We start from the raw sequence: 16,475 nt of genomic DNA on the forward strand, positions 1-16,475 counted from the left end.
GGGTGCTGGGGTTACAGGCACATACCTCCATGCCCAGTTAATTTTTTTATTTTTTGTAGAGATGGGGCTTACTGTGTTACCCAGGATGGTTTTGAACTCCTGGACTTAAGTGATCCTCCCCACTTGGCCTCCCAAAGTGGCAGATTACAGGCGTGAGCCACTGTGCCCAGCCTCCCATGGGTGTTTTGAAGTGATAGAGTTGGTACATAACAGGTGGTCAAAACATGGTAACTATTTATTTATTTATTTCTGAGACAGAGTCTCACTCTGTCACCCAGGCTGGAGTGCAGTGGTGTGATCTCAGTGAACTGCAACCTCTGTCTCCTGAGTTCAAGTGGTTCTCCTGCTTCAGCCTCCTGAATAGCTAGGATTACAGGCATGCGCCACCACACCTGGCTAATTTTTGTATTTTTTAGTAGAAACAGGGTTTCACCATGTTGGCCAGGCTGGTCTTGAACTCCTGGCCTCAAGTGATCTGCCTGGCTCGGCCTCCCAAAGTGCTGGGATTACAGGTGTGAGCCACCATGCCCAGCCTATGGTAACTATTTATGTGAGTGCAAAAGTAATTATGGTTTTTGCCATTAAAAGTAATGAGCCAGTTGCAGTGGCTGATGCCTGTAATCCCAGCAGTTTGGGAGGCCAAGGAGGGCGGATCACCTGAGGTGGGAAGTTCTAGACCAGCCTGACCAACATGGAGAAACACCATCTCTACTAAAAATGCAAAATTAGCTGGGCGTGGGGGTGCATGCCTGTAATCCCAGCTAGTCGGGAGGCTGAGGCAGGAGGATCGCTTGAACCCTAGAGGCTGAGGTTGCAGTGAGCTGAGATCACATCATTGCACTCCAGCCTGGGCGACAAGAGCAAAACCTCCATCTCAAAAAAAAAAAAAAAAAAAAAGTAATGACAAAATATTGTTTTCATCCTTTCTGGGTTTGGAGATCAGAGTAGGAGGTACCTCAGCAATAGCACTTGATGCCATGTAGTCCCAAAAAGAGGGACATAAAAGAATCAAGCACTCTGCCTTTTGTGGGGCCACCTGAATGCCAACTTTTTCCAGCCCTCTATCAGTGCAGCCAAGGCAAGAGGTGATGCTCCCCACCAAGCACATAAGGTGACATTACAGAGCTGACAGTTATGCCAGGCACTGTACTTAGCCCCTATCCCATCCTCAAACAGCTGTATGATGTAGATTTGGTATTAATTCCATTAACAAAAGCGCAGGGAACAAAGTGACTTTCCAAAGGTCATGCCATTCAAAGGAGGGTGAATCTTAGGTTGGACACAGGCTGTCTGACTCTGGAGTCTGAGGTCTTAATGCCGCCTCTGCCATAGGAACAGCCCAAGTGAAAAACAGCTGATCCACTCTTCATTTACTTGGCATCTGTGCTAAGCTGGTCCCTGAGCCAAGCTCTGAGCAACACAACCAGGAGCTCTGCATTAGGGAGCTTGCAAGCACGTCAATGCTGGGTAAAGGGGTGCTGGACACCACTGGGACAGCGGGCGAGCACTAGGCTGTTGAAGGTGGGCTCTGTATGACTGGTTCCCCTACACTCTGGCCTGGCTGCCTGCAGGAAGAAGATCAAGCTGAGTGGGCTGGCCCTGGACCACAAGGTGACAGGTGACCGCTTCTACACCCATGTGACCACCGTGGGCCAGAGGCTGAGCCAGAAGGCCCCCAGCCTGGAGGACGGGTCGGATGCCTTCATGTCATCCCAGGATGTTCGGGGCATCTCAGAAAACCCTCCTGAGAGTGAGTGTCTGGTCAAGGTGCCGGCCTTGGGGAACAGGGACGGTGGGTCCTCATGTTCAGGGAGCACTCATGCTTGAGTATTTATTCGTGCCCCTCTTCAGTCCTTACAACATCGCATGATGTAGGTGGGGCATGCTCTCCATTTACAGATGGGCAAATCAAAGCTCAACTAACTCTGGGCAGTTCAGATTCAGGGTTACCCTGCTGGTTTCCTGGGATGGGGGAGGGAGGAGCTCCTTGTACCCATGGAGTACAAGGGGGATTGGTCTCTGGGGCCTGTCAGGGACAAGGTCTCTGGGCCTGTCGGGTAGCTGGTTTCCTCACGGCCCCTTGCAACCTCTGAGCTTATTGCATCAGGTGCAGCCAGGCCCACAAGCCTCCTAGCAGGGGTCCTCCACACCTGGTTGGCTTTTGCCCCCTGCTGGTCACAGGAGGAGCTGCAACCTGCCTGGGCTGCTGCTCAGGAGGGACATGAAGATCCCAGGACTGTCAGCTCCATAAGTGGAAGGAGCTCCTTGGAGTCAGTTGAGGGGTTTGAGTCCTGCTCTCCAGTTATAGGCTATGTGGCTTGGGTAGATCGCCTAACCTTGCTCTTGATTTCCTTACCTCTTAAACTAGCACTAAAAGCACCCCACAAACTGTAAAGTTAGTTGTGATGACTGAATGACACCATGGATGTGGACGCTCTCTGTAAAGTGCAAAACGGTGTGCAGTTTGATGGTGGTTACCCCCAGAGCCGATTCTCAGAGGGCGGCATGGCTAAGGGCATGAGCTGGAGTTAGGCTGACCTGCTGCTTCCAGCCCTGTGAGCTTTGGCGAGTCATTTAATTTCCTGAACTGCAGTTTCCTCATCAGTAAAATGTGATAAGGACAGGGTTGTTGTAAGATTGATTAAATGGGATAATAAATGTCAAGTATGTAGCCCATAGTGAGTGCTTCAGAGTTTTTTTTTGGTTTTTTTTTTTTTTTTTTTTTTTTTTTTTTGAGATGAAGCCTCGCTCTGTTGCCTAGGCACACCATCTTGGCTCACTGCAACCTCTACCTCCTGGGTTCAAGCAATTCTCCTGCCTCAGCCTCCCAAATAGCTGGGACTACAGGCGTGCACCACCATGCCTGGCTAATTTTTATATCTTTAGTAGAGATGAGGTTTTACCATGTTGGCCAGGCTGGTCTCAAACTCCTGACCTCATGATCCTCCTACCTCAGCCTCCCAAAGTTTTGGGATTACAGGTATGAGCCACGTGCCCTGCCAGTTTTGTTTTTTGTAAAAATAGACAGGGTCTTGCTGTTGCCTGGGCTGGAGTGCAGTGGTACAATCATAGCTCACTGCAGCCTTGACCTCCTAGGCTCAAGCAATCCTCCTGCCTCAGCCTCCTGAGTAGCTGGGAATACAGGTGTGCACCACCATGCCTGGCTAATTATATATATACTTTTTTTTTTTTTTTTTTTTTAATTTTAGAGATAGGATCTCGCTATGTTGACCACCAGGCTGGTCTTGAACTCCTGGGCTAAGTGATCCTCCTACCTCTGTCTCCCAAAGTGTTGGGATTACTGGCCTGAGCCACGGCACTCAACTGAATTATTTTTACCACACGAAGCATAGGACATACATCCAGAGGGCACCTAAAAATGTTCTGAGCTGAGCAGGAGCCTGGAGGCAAGTGAATCTCAACTTTCCCATCTTTGAAGAAACCAGTCCGTCTCCAAAGTCACATAGTGTCACTTCCCTCAAGAACTGCATGAGCTGGGACAATCAGAGGGCAGTGGAAGGTCTGGGGCTCAGGGGCACCCCCTGCTATCTCCCCAGGGTCTGTCCCCTTCCGCAAGAGCCTCTGCTCCCCCATTTTCCTGTGGAGCCTCCTCACCATGGGCATGACCCAGCTGCGGATCATCTTCTACATGGCTGCCATGAACAAGATGCTGGAGTACCTTGTGACTGGAGGCCAGGAGCATGGTGAGGCACCGCTGAGGCCCCTGGGGGTTGGGTCACCTTGGCTGAGCTCCCCTCACCATACCTTTCCCTATCCACAGAGATGAATGAACAGCAGCAACAAAAGGTGGCAGAGACAGGTAGGGCGATGAAAGCAGGGCCCTGGCTCAGGCCCACCCTGCTGCAACCCGCTTCTCAGGGGGCGGGACTCCTCTAGGTCTGGGCCCACCCAGGTAACCCTGGGCATTTGGGGGATGTAAGAGTCTGGGTTCAGAGGAAGGCTATTTTGGTGCTCTCTGGCCTCTGCTGGAAGGGGTAGTGGTGTCCACTGAGTGCCAGTTCCTGACCCCACTGCCCTTCCCATCCTGCCCAGTTGGGTTCTACTCCTCCATCTTCGGGGCCATGCAGCTGTTGTGCCTTCTCACCTGCCCCCTCATTGGCTACATCATGGATTGGCGGATCAAGGACTGCGTGGACGCCCCAACTCAGCGCACTGTCTTCGGAGATGCCAGGTGCCCGGCCTGTACAGGGATGGTGACAGCAAGTGGTCAGGCAGCGCTCTTCATTTTCTCTGCACGTTTACATCCAGCAGCTCATTTCTTTCTCCCAAGAACCCTAAGAGAGTAGAGGTACCTCCCCATTTTACAAATGAGGAAACTGAGGCTAGGAAGGGACCTGACTTGCTTAATGATAAGAATAGCTAATGCATCGTGCTGACTGTGCACCACTCGGCACCTTGCCTTGTTTAGTCCCACAACACCTCTCTGAGGTAGGTGCATTAATATCTCCATTTTGCGGATGAGGAAACGGAGGTACAGGGTTGCACATTTAAGTCATTCACCCAAAATCACATAGCTTTCAGTGGCAGCCTCCAGAACCTATATTATAAGGGTACATGCTAAAGTCTTGTTAGGGCTAGAATAGGTAGATTTGGTATATTAGATATTTATTGCTGTATAACAAATCACCCCAAGGCTTGGCATTTTTAACCAACAAACACTTCACATCTCATACAGTCTCTGTATGAGACATCTCAGCCGGATGATTCTGACTCACAGTCTCTCATGAAGACATAGTCAGGCTGTCAGCCAGGGCTGCAGTCATCTGAAGGGTTGACTGGGGTTGGAGAATCTATTTCAGTTCAGTTACCCTGATGGCCTCTCCATAGGGCTGCTCAGGACACAGCACCTGGTTTCCCCTTGAGCAAGAGGGCTAAGTGACAGAGACCCAGTATCTTCTCTCACATAATCTCAGAAGTAGCACACCATCACTTCTGTTACATTCTATTATAGGCACAGAGTAACCCTGATATACTGTGGAAGGAGACCGCACAAAACAGGGGATACCAGGAGGCAGGATCCTTGGGGGCTGTCTTGTTGGCTGGAGACCACCATTGAGGGTTTTGTTTTGTTTTGTTTTTGAGACAGAGTCTTGCTCTGTCACCCAGGCTGGAGTGCAGTGGCACGATCTCAGCTCACTGCAACCTCTGCCTCCCAGGTTCAAGCGATTCTCCTGCCTCAGCCTCCTGAGTAGCTGGAGTTCACCATGGAGTCTTGAACCCAGATTCTGTGACTGCTTTTGCTCTTTTTGTGTTCATCCTGAGAGGATGGGAGAAAGAGACTGGGAGAGAAGGAAATCCAGTGGCTTCCCTCCCTGCCAGCAGAGCCTGGCCCTGGCACTGAGCCTTCCTCCTCTACCCTCTGCTCCTAATGGTGAGGGTCCTCTAGCAGGGTCCTTCTGTCCAGGACACATGGACCGCCTGCCCTCACCCCAGCCTACTGACCTCTCTCCTGGGCTGGCCTCAGAACCCTTGTTTGTGCCAGAGAGAGGAAGCGCTGGACAGTTGGGCCAAGCTGCTGTCCCCAGGAGGGCATCTGCTTTTGTCCAGGGCAGGGACACCTTCCTGAGGACTTCTGATGAGAGACGATGAGAGATGGTGTGAGAGCTTCCCACTTCCCACCTTCCTTCCTATGCTTGGTTCTCAAACCTTCAAGTGTGCATGAGAATCACTTCGTGGGGCCTGTTTGTCCAAATGCAGATTTGCAGATCTCCCTGCTGAGATTCCGGGGGCTGAGATGAGGCCTGGGAATCTGCATGTGAAGAAAGCATCCGCTTTGATGCTTGTGTCATTGGGTAGGGGAGCCAAACTTTGAGAAACATGGAGCTAGAGAACATGGGTTTCTATGGGTTTCCCATAGAAACATGAATTTCTATGTTTTCTGCTTCCGTGATATCGAAGGCACATCCGAAGGGGGAGGGGCCAGGCCAAGAACCAGGGAGTCCTGGGAATGTAGAGGCAGCAGCCAGTGACTTCCCGTTCTCCTCAGGGACGGGGTTGCTACCAAATCCATCAGACCGCGCTACTGCAAGATCCAAAAGCTCACCAATGCCATCAACGCCTTCACCCTGACCAACCTGCTGCTTGTGGGTTTTGGCGTCACCTGCCTCATCAACAACTTACACCTCCAGGTACCCACCTCCATCCTTCCCTCTCCCTGCCTCCCGAGACTCCTCCAAAGGGATGGTCCACCCAGCACCTGCTTTTCAGGAAGTGCAGTTCTGGTCTTCTGATCTGGATCTATTTTCCGGGTTCTCCAGGAAGTGTTTCTAGTAGATTGGGTTGGCGAGGGGGTAGGAATTGAGGCTCAGTTGGCTTCTTCGCCCTACCCCTCCTTCCTCCAGCCTCCACACACTCTCCTAACCTCTTCACTCTCTCTTTTTGTCTTTAGTTTGTGACCTTTGTTCTGCACACCATTGTTCGCGGTTTCTTCCACTCGGCCTGTGGGAGTCTCTATGCTGCAGTGTGAGTCTGTTCGGCTGAAACGCCTTCCTGAGCTTTGCAACTGTGATCAGAGTACCCCAGGGCAGGGCTAGAAGGGCCCCAGGCATCCCCTCATGCACCCGTCTCTGAGCCCCTCTGATGGTAGGGAGCTCACTTCCTTAAAGGTAGCCTGTCCCGCTGTAATTGACTCCCCTTGTTGGAGTCTTCCCTTAGAGGAAGCTGAAATACCTGGCTTGATGACACTTTAGTCCTGAGTCTGCTGTTTGAAATGGCCCCCAGAGTGGCCTCCCCTCCATGCCCACCCTGAAGAAATTTCCTAAGGGCAGCCATTTGCCTTATAATTTTCCTCTTCATGTTGGGGACATGTTGGACAGTCCCCACTTGCCTCTCTCTCCTGGTTTCCCCTGCCGGCTGCTGAGGTACTCTCCCCTGTGTATGTGATGGAGTAACAGGACATTACAATAATGATGACAAAATCATAACCATTATCAAGTGCTCCGTTGGTGTAGGCAGTAGGCAGGATCCTTGACCATCACTCCCTGAGTTCAGCCTCACTGCAGCAGTCTCAGCAGAGGGCAGTTGTTTCCTTCATCTGCTCAAGCCAGAACCCTGGAGTTTCCTTGATTCTTTGCTCCCTCACCCTCCATGTTCACTTCATCCTCAGTGCAGCCAGCAGCAGCTCCCACACACCCCAAATCTGACCCCTCTTGTCACCTCCACTGCTGCCTCTCCAGTCCTAGCCACCAACATCTCTAGCTTGGATTACTGTGGCAGCCTTTAGTCTCCCACATCTGCCCTGGCCCCCCCGCCTCAGTCTATTTTTAACACAGGGGCTGCAGTCACCTGTCAGGACATAAGTCTCTTCACATCACTCTGTGGCCTCCCATCTCATCTGTCTCAGAGTAAAAGCCAAAGGCTTTACTATGGCCTAAAAAGCCCTGCAAGCTCTGGCCCCAGCACTTCACTCCTCTCTAGCTCCCCCTCCTCCCTTGCTCACTCTGCCACAGCCACAGTGGCTTCCTAGCGCTCCAGAAGTCTCAAATGTGTTCTCTGCTTGGCATCTTTGCATGTACTACTCCCTGTTTCTAGAACATTCTTCTCCAGATATCTGCAAGGTGCCCAGTCTCACCTTCTCTCCTTCAGGTCTTTCCCTGACTGTCCTCTTCTCAGTGAGGCCTCCCTTGGCTGTCCCATGTACAACTGCAGCCTCCCTACTGCCCCCTTCTCTGCTCGGCTTTTCTCAGCATTTGTCACTGTCTAACACTCTGCATTTCTCTTGCTTATTGTCTCACTGCCACCTGCTCCATGGGAATGCCACCTCCTCGACGGCAGGAATCTGTTGGCTTGCTTGATCGCGATATCTCCAGCACCTAGAACAGTGCCTGGCACATAGTAGGTTCTCAGCTAAACATTTGTTGACAGAATACAGTGGACAGTCCTGCGAGGTCAGTGCCATCCCTGTTATTAGTGGAGGAGTGGGGCTCAGGAAAGTTGAGCCGCTTGTTAATATCACACATCCAGGAGGTGTCAGAACCCAGCTCAGTGGCCCCCAAGTTGCAGCATTTACCCTTAAGGCTGGGGACCAAAGAGCCCATGCAAAGAGCCTGAACGCTCAAGCACCACCCTGCCTGGCCAACGGGGACCATGGTGGGGAGGGGATAGGAGAGGTGCCGGCCTGGGCTGGAGAGGGCCACACACCCCTGATGCCCTCCATCTTGTGGACAGGTTCCCATCCAACCACTTTGGGACGCTGACAGGCCTGCAGTCCCTCATCAGTGCTGTGTTCGCCTTGCTTCAGCAGCCACTTTTCATGGCGATGGTGGGACCCCTGAAAGGAGAGCCCTTCTGGGTGAGAGCAAGGGTTGGCACGGGGGGAGCAGGAGCCACTCTCCTGGGGGCAGGGGTAGGGCCTTGTATGTGGTGCCGTCCCTCACTCATCTCAGCCAGAGGCACCTCAGAGGTCTTTAATCTGCAGGTTCCCAAGTTGTCTGCCTTTTAGAACCCCTCACAGAGTGTAATTCCCCAGCCCCCTGAATCAGGATATCTCAGCCTGACCCTAGGAGTCTGTTTTTGTTTTTAATTTATTGTTATTTTTTATAGAGATGGTGTCTCACTCTGTTGCCCAGTCTGGAGTGCAGTGGTACAATCACAGCTCACTGCAGCCTCTGACTCCCGGGCTAAAGCAATCCTCCAGCCTCAGCCTTCTGAGTAGCTGGAACCACAGGTGATGGCTACCATACCTAGCTAATTATTTTTTTTAAATTGTGTAGAGATAAACAGGGTCTTGCAATGTTACCGAGGCTGGTCTTAAACTCCTGGCCTCAAATGATCTCACCTTGGCCTCCCAGAGTGCTGGGGTTACAGGCATGCGCCACAGTGCCTGGCCTCCTAGGAGTCTGTTTTTAATAAACTCCAGGTACTTTGTGACGTGGCCAGTCCTGACTCTTGGGCCTGTGTTCAGGTACCATTGGTCCAGTCCAGTTCTACCTAGTGTGGGATCCTGTCTCCAGCACCCCGAAAGGGGATTCTTCTCTCTTAGCTTAGATACCCTCAGTGGTAGGGCACCCACTCCTGCACGAGGCAGCCCTGCTGCTGTTAGAAAGTCTTTTCCTTACATTGAACTCATCTGCCTCCCTGATGCTGATCTTGCATCTGCCTTGTGGGGCCACCCACACATAAACCCTCCTCCCGCAAGAATTGTGATGAAATAACCGCTTCTGTTTACCGAGCACTCGTTATGTGCTAAGCATGATGCATACTTTTTTTTAACTTACATCTTTGCCACAACAGCCCTGAGAAGGAGGCACTCAGTAAGAATTGCCATTATTTGCCCAAAGTCACAAAGTGAGTAATGCAGAGTGGGATGTGAACCGAGTCAGAGCCCGTGTGTCCTGGGCCCTTCCAAGCCTTCTGTCTGCCAGGCTGTACATCCCAGCTCCTTGAACTGTGTCTGAGAGCCTCCTTTCGCCACCCTGAATGGGATACCATTGGTTAACATCTCCAAAGGTCAGAGTGGTGAGCCCACAAGGCCCCATTCCTGGAGCAGCCTGACCAGCCCAGACTCCTACAGTGCTGTGCCTTCCTCATACCTACCCAGAGAGGTCCATATGGTGTGGGCACCCACCAGGCCCTGCCACTTGTTAGGCCTGAGCGGTCTCACTTTGCAGAATTGCTGAACATTAAGTGACATACTGGTGGAACAATGACAACACATCATAAGTACTAGCTGTATTTATTCTGGCTCAGGACCTGGAGAAAAATGGCCACCTTCTCCTCCCTGTGGGAGGCTAAGGGCAGATGAGTACCTACTTGACTCTGTTTCTCTCTCCTTGCCCTAAAGGTGAATCTGGGCCTCCTGCTATTCTCACTCCTGGGATTCCTGTTGCCTTCCTACCTCTTCTACTACCGTGCCCGGCTCCAGAAGGAGTACACTGCCAATGGCATGGGCCCACTGAAGGTGCTTAGTGGCTCTGAGGTGACTGCATAGACTTCTGAGACCAAGGGACCTGCATGACAGGCAATCAAGGCCTGAGCAACCAAAAGGAGTGCCCCATATGGCTTTTCTACCTGTAACATGCACACAGAGCCATGGCCGTGGATTTATAAATACCAAGAGAAGTTCTATTTTTGTAAAGACTGCAAAAAGGAAACAAACAAACAAAACCTGCAAAAAGGTCCCCCAAAGCAACGCTCCATTGACTGAAGACAGTCCCTGTCCTAGAGGGGTCGAGCCTTCTTCCTCCTTGGGTTGGAGGAGACCAGGATGTGGAGCTGCCTCTTATCTCTTTCTAGGGGTCTGCTTCCTGGTGCCTCTTGGGGGGATCCGTAAACAGGCTATCACTAAGGTCCCATGCGCCATGAGTCTGCACACATGCATGTGTCTGTGTGTGTGCGAATGTGAGAGAGACACAGCCCTCCTTTCAGAAGGAAAGGGGGCCTGAGGTGCCGACTGTGTCCTGGGTTGGGGGTTGGAGGTCAGCCCCTTCCAGGGGTAGGAGGGCGGGTTCCCTCTCTGGTGCTGCTTCTTGCAAGTCTTAGAGGAAATAAAAAGGGAAGTGAGAGACTGGCTGGTGTGCGCCTGTCTTTTGTGGGGGGTGGGGGTGTCATCCCAAACCCCCATCCTTCTTCACCCAGGCTCAGCTGGGCATTAAGTAGGACACTTGGCATGCCAGCCTGTTTGCCTCTGGCTGTCTGGCTCACCTCCCTGTTCCCAACCATGCCCTGCCCTTAGTGCTTGGAGGGAGTCCAGATTCTGCCCCGTACTTCCCAGGATTGGGGTACATCCAGGAAGCTGGCTTTTCTCCATACAGAGGATTAGGACAGAATGCTTTAGAAAGAATGCTAAGGTATGACTCAAACTTTCCCACCATAGCATCCCTAGGGCCTGCCGAAAGTAACTTTTTTGGAGTCTCCAATTTTATCTTAAAACTGTATGCAAATTTTGAGCTTCCTTGTTATACTATATTTACATTTACCTTTAACATTAAAGTGAGGCTTTAAAGTAAATAAATAAAGTGAGGCTTAAAAATTATCTACATCAAGAGAAGACACCATCAGTGAGGACAAGAGATACTGCAGGAAGACATACCTTATTTGTCCAGCCCTGCACCTGGTTGTGTACCTGGGACATAAGCCTTGGAGGTGAGAGCAAGTCCCCGAATGAAGGGAAAACTAACATTGGTTTAGGGTCTGTCTGTTCTACAAAGCTATCTCATTTTATCCAAACTATAGCCTAAGAGGTTGGTGGTGTCATTCTTGTCGTTCTAGGAAACAAGCCCAGAGAGGTTAAGGCACACACCCAGGGGCATACAGTGGTAGGTGGTGGAGCTCAATTTGGAACCTCGGCAGTCTGTGGAAAGGACAGCTCTGCAGAAAGGAGGTTCCAAGCTTCCAGTTCTCAGCTGCTCCTGGGGCCAAGAGGGACCTCAGAGGCCTTGGCCATCCCCCCCACCTCCAAAGGTTGACTGTAAGACAGCATTCCAGATACAGTCATCTTCCCTCCCTTTATCTTTGTTTCTCTTGAGAAGTTAATAAGAGAGACTGACCCCCCCCGCCCCCCACCATTTTCAAATAGGAAAACCTGTCCACAGGGGTCTGGAGACTTGGCAAAGTCACATCGCAGATCCCTGCTGCTCTGAGCCCAGACTCTCGACTTCCAACACTGACTTTTTTTGTTTTTGCAAAGTACAAAATCAGAATTGGACAGCACCCACCAGCGGGTTCGGCTGGCTTTCAGTGGACTTGCCGGGGTCTCTGCATTCTGTCCGGAATCCTCACTTTGCGAATAGTCTGGGGAGGTTGAGCGCGAGCCAGGAGCGGACGGGGGCGGGGGCCGGGGGGAAGCGCCACGTGCGCGCCAGGTCCTTGGTGTGCTCAGCAGGCGGCGCTGCGTGGCTGCGGCTGGCGACGAGGGTGCGGGGGGAAGGGGGGCGGCGAACCAGGAGGGAAAACCCCTGCCTCTTCCCGGGTCTCGGGAAGCACCAGATCCTCTACCTGGTGCTTGCTCTGCGGGTCCTTTAAACTCTCCCTACACCCTCCCCGACCCCTATCCTTGCAAGCGTTATCTGCAGCCTCACCGACCCTCGCAACGGTGGTGGTGGTGTTGAGGGGTCTCGTCGCTTGCCGCTGGTCAGCCGGACCCCGGTGGGAGATGGAGGCAGGAATTCCGGCCTCCTAGGAGAAGGGCGTCTGCTCACTCCCCCACTCCCCGGGGCTTGGGGAGGGGGCTGGGCAGGGGCGGAAGCGAGCTGGAGCCGTGTTTGTCGCGGCGCTGCGGAGTGGAACAGATGGCTGGGGAGGGGAGAGGGTGCGTGGCGGGGAGGAGGAGGGGTGCGGGGGCCGGAGGATAGGGAACGAGGAATTTCGATGCCCGGAGTCTCCCAGGAGAAGCCCCCCTCCCCATCTTTTCCCAGAAAGGGGGGCGGATATGCGCCTGCCTTTTTCCCGGAGAGCCCTGGCCTCTGGCCTGTGGCAGACCCTGCCGCGCAATCCTCCGCCCCAGGGCGCGCCCCTCACCCCCAACCCCCCACCGCAGGACGGGGTGGTGGGGTCAGGACCGCGGGGAGCGGCCCGGGTCGCGAGGGTTAATGGGGCCGCCCTCCCAGGGGCGAGGGGGTGGCGGGAAACCGGCTCGGGGTGGGGATCGAGTTCTGGGACTGCAAATAGCAAAGGAAAAACGTGTTAATTGGAGCTTTATGCAGATGAGCTAGGACTGGAGAATGTGGGGTAGAAGGAGGGAGGGACAAGGTCGGACCTCGAGGAGCGTTGGTGGGATGTGGCCAGGGGAGTGATTGATGCCTATCCAGGTATCTGCGTGTTGAGCCGCCGGCGAGGGCCGCTGGTGCCCGGGGATGAGAGGTTTCCTCTCTGACCCCCGCCCCAGAAACAAGGTGGGGGGCTCTCCAGGGTCTCCTATCTCCACGAAGAGAGGGCTGGGCGCACCCTGCCAATGTCTGCTTTGGTTTCTGGCTGCTGACCTGTCTCACATTGGCTGTGGCCCCCTCCTCCCCGGTCTGGTTTGGTCTCCACTCACTTTGCCTCCTCCATCTGTTATTCCCCACACCTGGCAACACCCTTTCCACTCAGTATTGTCTGAAACCTTCCCCAAGTGTGACCCCTTCCCAGTTTGCATTCTCTTGTCTGCCCCTCACGCACCACTCCACCTCTGAGGCGTGTCTCATACTTTGGAGTGCTTCATAACCCACCTCCACTTGCTAAAATGCAGATTCCAGGGCCCCGTTAGCTATCTGATTCAGCAGATCCGAGGGGCTCAGGAATCAGCTTCCTACTTAAATCAGATGCAAAAGGCCCCTATTTTGTAGAAACACTGGGCAAGGGATTGGTGGGCTGGAAAGATTGGGCAAGTCTCCTTCGACAGCCCCCACCCCTCCTCAGTGCTCACCTCTCCACAGAGGAGAATTGAAACTTTCACCAAGTGTAGTCCTCTCTGCTTCTGTGTGCTGGTACCAGGCGTGGAGAAGATGGAAGGAAGGAAGGAAGGAAGGAAGGAAGGAAGGAAGGAAGGAAGGAAGGAAGGAAGGAAGGAAGGAAGGAAGGAAGGAAGGAAGGAAGGAAGGAGGGAGGGAGGGAGGGAGGGAGGGAGGGAGGGAGGGAGGGAGGGAGGGAGGGAAGGAAAGAAGGAAGGAGAGATGAAGGAATGAGTCTGCACTTGGCTTTTCTCTCTCTGAGCAGGGTCTTCCCTTCCTCTCTCCACTGCCCACTTCCCTCCCCTCTGCTAGGGCTTCGCCATCTATCCTCCTCTCTCACTCCACCAGCCTTGCCCACTTTCTTATCTCCCTGCCACCTCCTCACCTGAAGTTTCTACAAAGGCCAAAGGATCTTGAGGTGGGGAGTTTGGGCCTGAAGGGAGAGGGAAGAACCAACCAAAACTCCTGCCTTCTAAGCAACACCTTTGGGGTTGGAAGAAAAGCCGGAAGCGGGAGGCAGAACTCGAGGAAAGAGAATAATTGCAGCAAGCATGTAGGTCACCTTTCCATGGGCTAGTGCACTGAGTCCCCACAACAAATTGATTTAGGCTGGCACTATTGTCCCCAGCTTACGAAAGCAAAACAAACAAAACAAACAAACAAACAAAAAAACCAAAAAAACAAACCAAAACAAAATATAACAAAAAACACAAAACTCTAATGTTCAGAGAGGTTAAGTAACTTGCCCAAGGTCACACAGCTTACTAGTGGGAGCATAACTAGGTCATTCACCCTTCTACTGTCCCCAAACCATTTCTCCAGAGGCTGCTGAATATCTGTCCCAGGCCTGCCCTCCTGCAGGGTCAATGGGGTTGGAAAAGGGCATCATGTACAGAGATGAAAGGAGATGCTCAGGTTTCAGAACACTTGACAGGTCTGTCTGGAAGCATTAAAAATTCATATAGAAACCTGACCCCAGCTGGACCTTGGGCCTGCCACCTGGACTATCCCTGGCCTCCTGGCCTCTCAGAGTCTACTGGGAAATTTCCCTTCCACAGTGTCCTGAGAGTCCCATGTCTGTGTTTCATAGGAGGGGAGTACCTCTCGGATTAGGGATCGAAAGTTGGGAGCCTGCAGCTAGGAAAACAGGGCTGAGAACCCTCCCCCTACTCTGGGTGTAAGAACCTTAGAGGCTTAAGGGCTTATAAACCTTATCATCTGGTGTCCTTCTATTCCTCTCCCCGGGCGGTTAGATGTTCATTCTGAGCTCCGGACGACTGAAGCCTGGCTGTGCTTCCCCAGGTGGCCAGTTGGGGGCAGCCGTCTGCTTGGAGGAAGCCAGAGCCCGAGCCTCTATCTGCTGCTTTGAAGAACCCCCATATATGGTCAGAGAGGTGCAGTCTTGGCCTTGGGAAAGGGCTCTAGAGTCTGAGATCTGAGGATGGGGGAGAGGTTTCCTACTTTAGGGGAGACTGAGAAATTTTAGGGGACACTCAAAGTCGGTTGGTGGGTTTCAGATACATGATAACTGGTGGCCAGTATGATGTAAACCTTCTAGCTGGAGTGAAGGTTTGGGATGAGATTGTGAGAGAAAAGGCTCGAAAAGCAGTTGGTACCAGACTCTGAGGGATCTTTGATGCTTTGTTAAGGTGTTTTACCTTTACCCTATAGGCATTAGGAAGCCATTATAGGCTCCCGAGTGACATCATAACATATGCAAATTTTGATCAGATGAATCTGGTCACCATGGTATGGCTGGGTGGGAGGGAGGGAGAGATTCCATATAGGAAACCAGCGAGGAGGTTATCGCAGTTTTCTTTTATATTCCAGGCATGAGGTAATGAGTAGCTGGAGCAGGGAGGTGGTGGGGAGAATGGGAAGGAAGGAATAGACTCGGGCTGGGTGGGGGACTGGGTAACTGAATAGATATAGGAAATCAGAGAAAGGGAGGAGTTAATTACAACTAGGCTGGGTGTCTGGCAGATGAAAGTGCAGAATGGGGGTACACTCACAGAATGTGGGAGGTGAATGAATTTTGCTTTTTTCAGGGGATAGAGGAATCTCAGACAAATCCCTTCCTTTCTCTGGCCTCAGTTTCCCCATCAGAGTTTCCCCATCAGAGCGTTGGTGGGGGTTGGGCTGGATGGCCTTTAACATTCCTCCTGTTTCAGGCTGTGTGGGTCAAGGTGGTAAATCTGGGTTGTTTGGAGAGCTTGGGGGTCTGTGCATGTGAGATCACTGGAGGTGGTCTCTGTGCTGGGTCCTCATTGAGTGGGGGTGCATGTCAGTGTGCATGTCAGAATTCAGGGGGCACCTGCCGTGGGTGGTTGGTGTGCTTGCATGTGCTACATGGCTCTGCTTGGTGCGAGTGTGTGTGAGAGCTCAGGAGTGTGGGTGTGCACGTGATGGGCGTCCGTGGGTCTGCCTGGGCTGGTGGTGGGAGGGGTGGGGGTTGGTGGAGAGTGGCTTTGCTTCAGCCTTCTTCCTGAGGCTCACACACTCCTCCTGCTTTCACTGTTCTGAAATAGCATCGGGACCAAAGCCCCATGAATATTTCACAATGATAATTCTGTGACCTGGACAGCCTGCCTCTAATTTACCAGCGGCCCCCCTCCCCCTGCCCAGGCCCCAGCAGCCCCTCCTCCACCAGAGCTCTTGCCTGGCTGTCCCCCCAGTCCAACCCATTAACCTCCTCAGAGCCAGCCTGATACAATTCCCTGCAAGACCCCAGACTCTGAGCTCCCTGGGTTCCTGACCAGCTGCTCTCACTCTCCCCCAACCCACCCCACACCCTTAACCAGAGTCTACCTGCCTCAGGCTTAGATGCTGATTTCTTCTCATTTCTTCCTCTTCTTCTCAAGATCATTTGACCTCCCCAGCCAGAGTCACAGAACCTCAGCCTGCCTCCTCAAGCCCTAGCATCTAGGCCCCCTCTTTCTATTCCCACCTCCCAAGCTAGATTTTTTCTTTTCTTTTTTTTTTTAAAGACAGAGTCTCTGTCACTCAGGCTGGAGTGCAGTGGTGTGATCTTAGCTCACTGCAATCTCCACCTCCTGGGTTCAGGCGATTCTTGTACCTCAGCCTCCT

At 52.6% G+C, this 16,475-nt stretch overlaps 1 protein-coding gene across 7 annotated transcripts in view; it reads left to right on the plus strand.

Moving 5' to 3' along the window:
* The window catches only part of SLC43A1 (solute carrier family 43 member 1), a 32,167-nt gene extending 21,639 nt beyond the window's left edge, over positions 1–10,528 (plus strand). The window contains exons 8-15 of one of the 7 annotated variants that reach the window (XM_010353403.2): positions 1,572–1,750; positions 3,558–3,704; positions 3,782–3,820; positions 4,054–4,192; positions 6,008–6,149; positions 6,410–6,483; positions 8,188–8,311; positions 9,803–10,528. In XM_010353403.2, the coding sequence (XP_010351705.2) occupies positions 1,572–1,750; positions 3,558–3,704; positions 3,782–3,820; positions 4,054–4,192; positions 6,008–6,149; positions 6,410–6,483; positions 8,188–8,311; positions 9,803–9,949 (991 nt within the window). In that variant the 3' untranslated portion in view covers positions 9,950–10,528. The remainder of the gene's footprint in view (positions 1–1,571; positions 1,751–3,557; positions 3,705–3,781; positions 3,821–4,053; positions 4,193–6,007; positions 6,150–6,409; positions 6,484–8,187; positions 8,312–9,802) is intronic. The other 6 variants (XM_030918588.1, XM_010353401.2, XM_010353402.2 and 3 more) reach the window with 6 other exon arrangements.
* Positions 10,529–16,475: the final 5,947 nt, after the last annotated feature.

Source organism: Rhinopithecus roxellana, chromosome 15 (genome assembly GCF_007565055.1).
Source record: "Rhinopithecus roxellana isolate Shanxi Qingling chromosome 15, ASM756505v1, whole genome shotgun sequence".
NCBI classification, from domain to species: Eukaryota; Metazoa; Chordata; class Mammalia; order Primates; family Cercopithecidae; genus Rhinopithecus; species Rhinopithecus roxellana.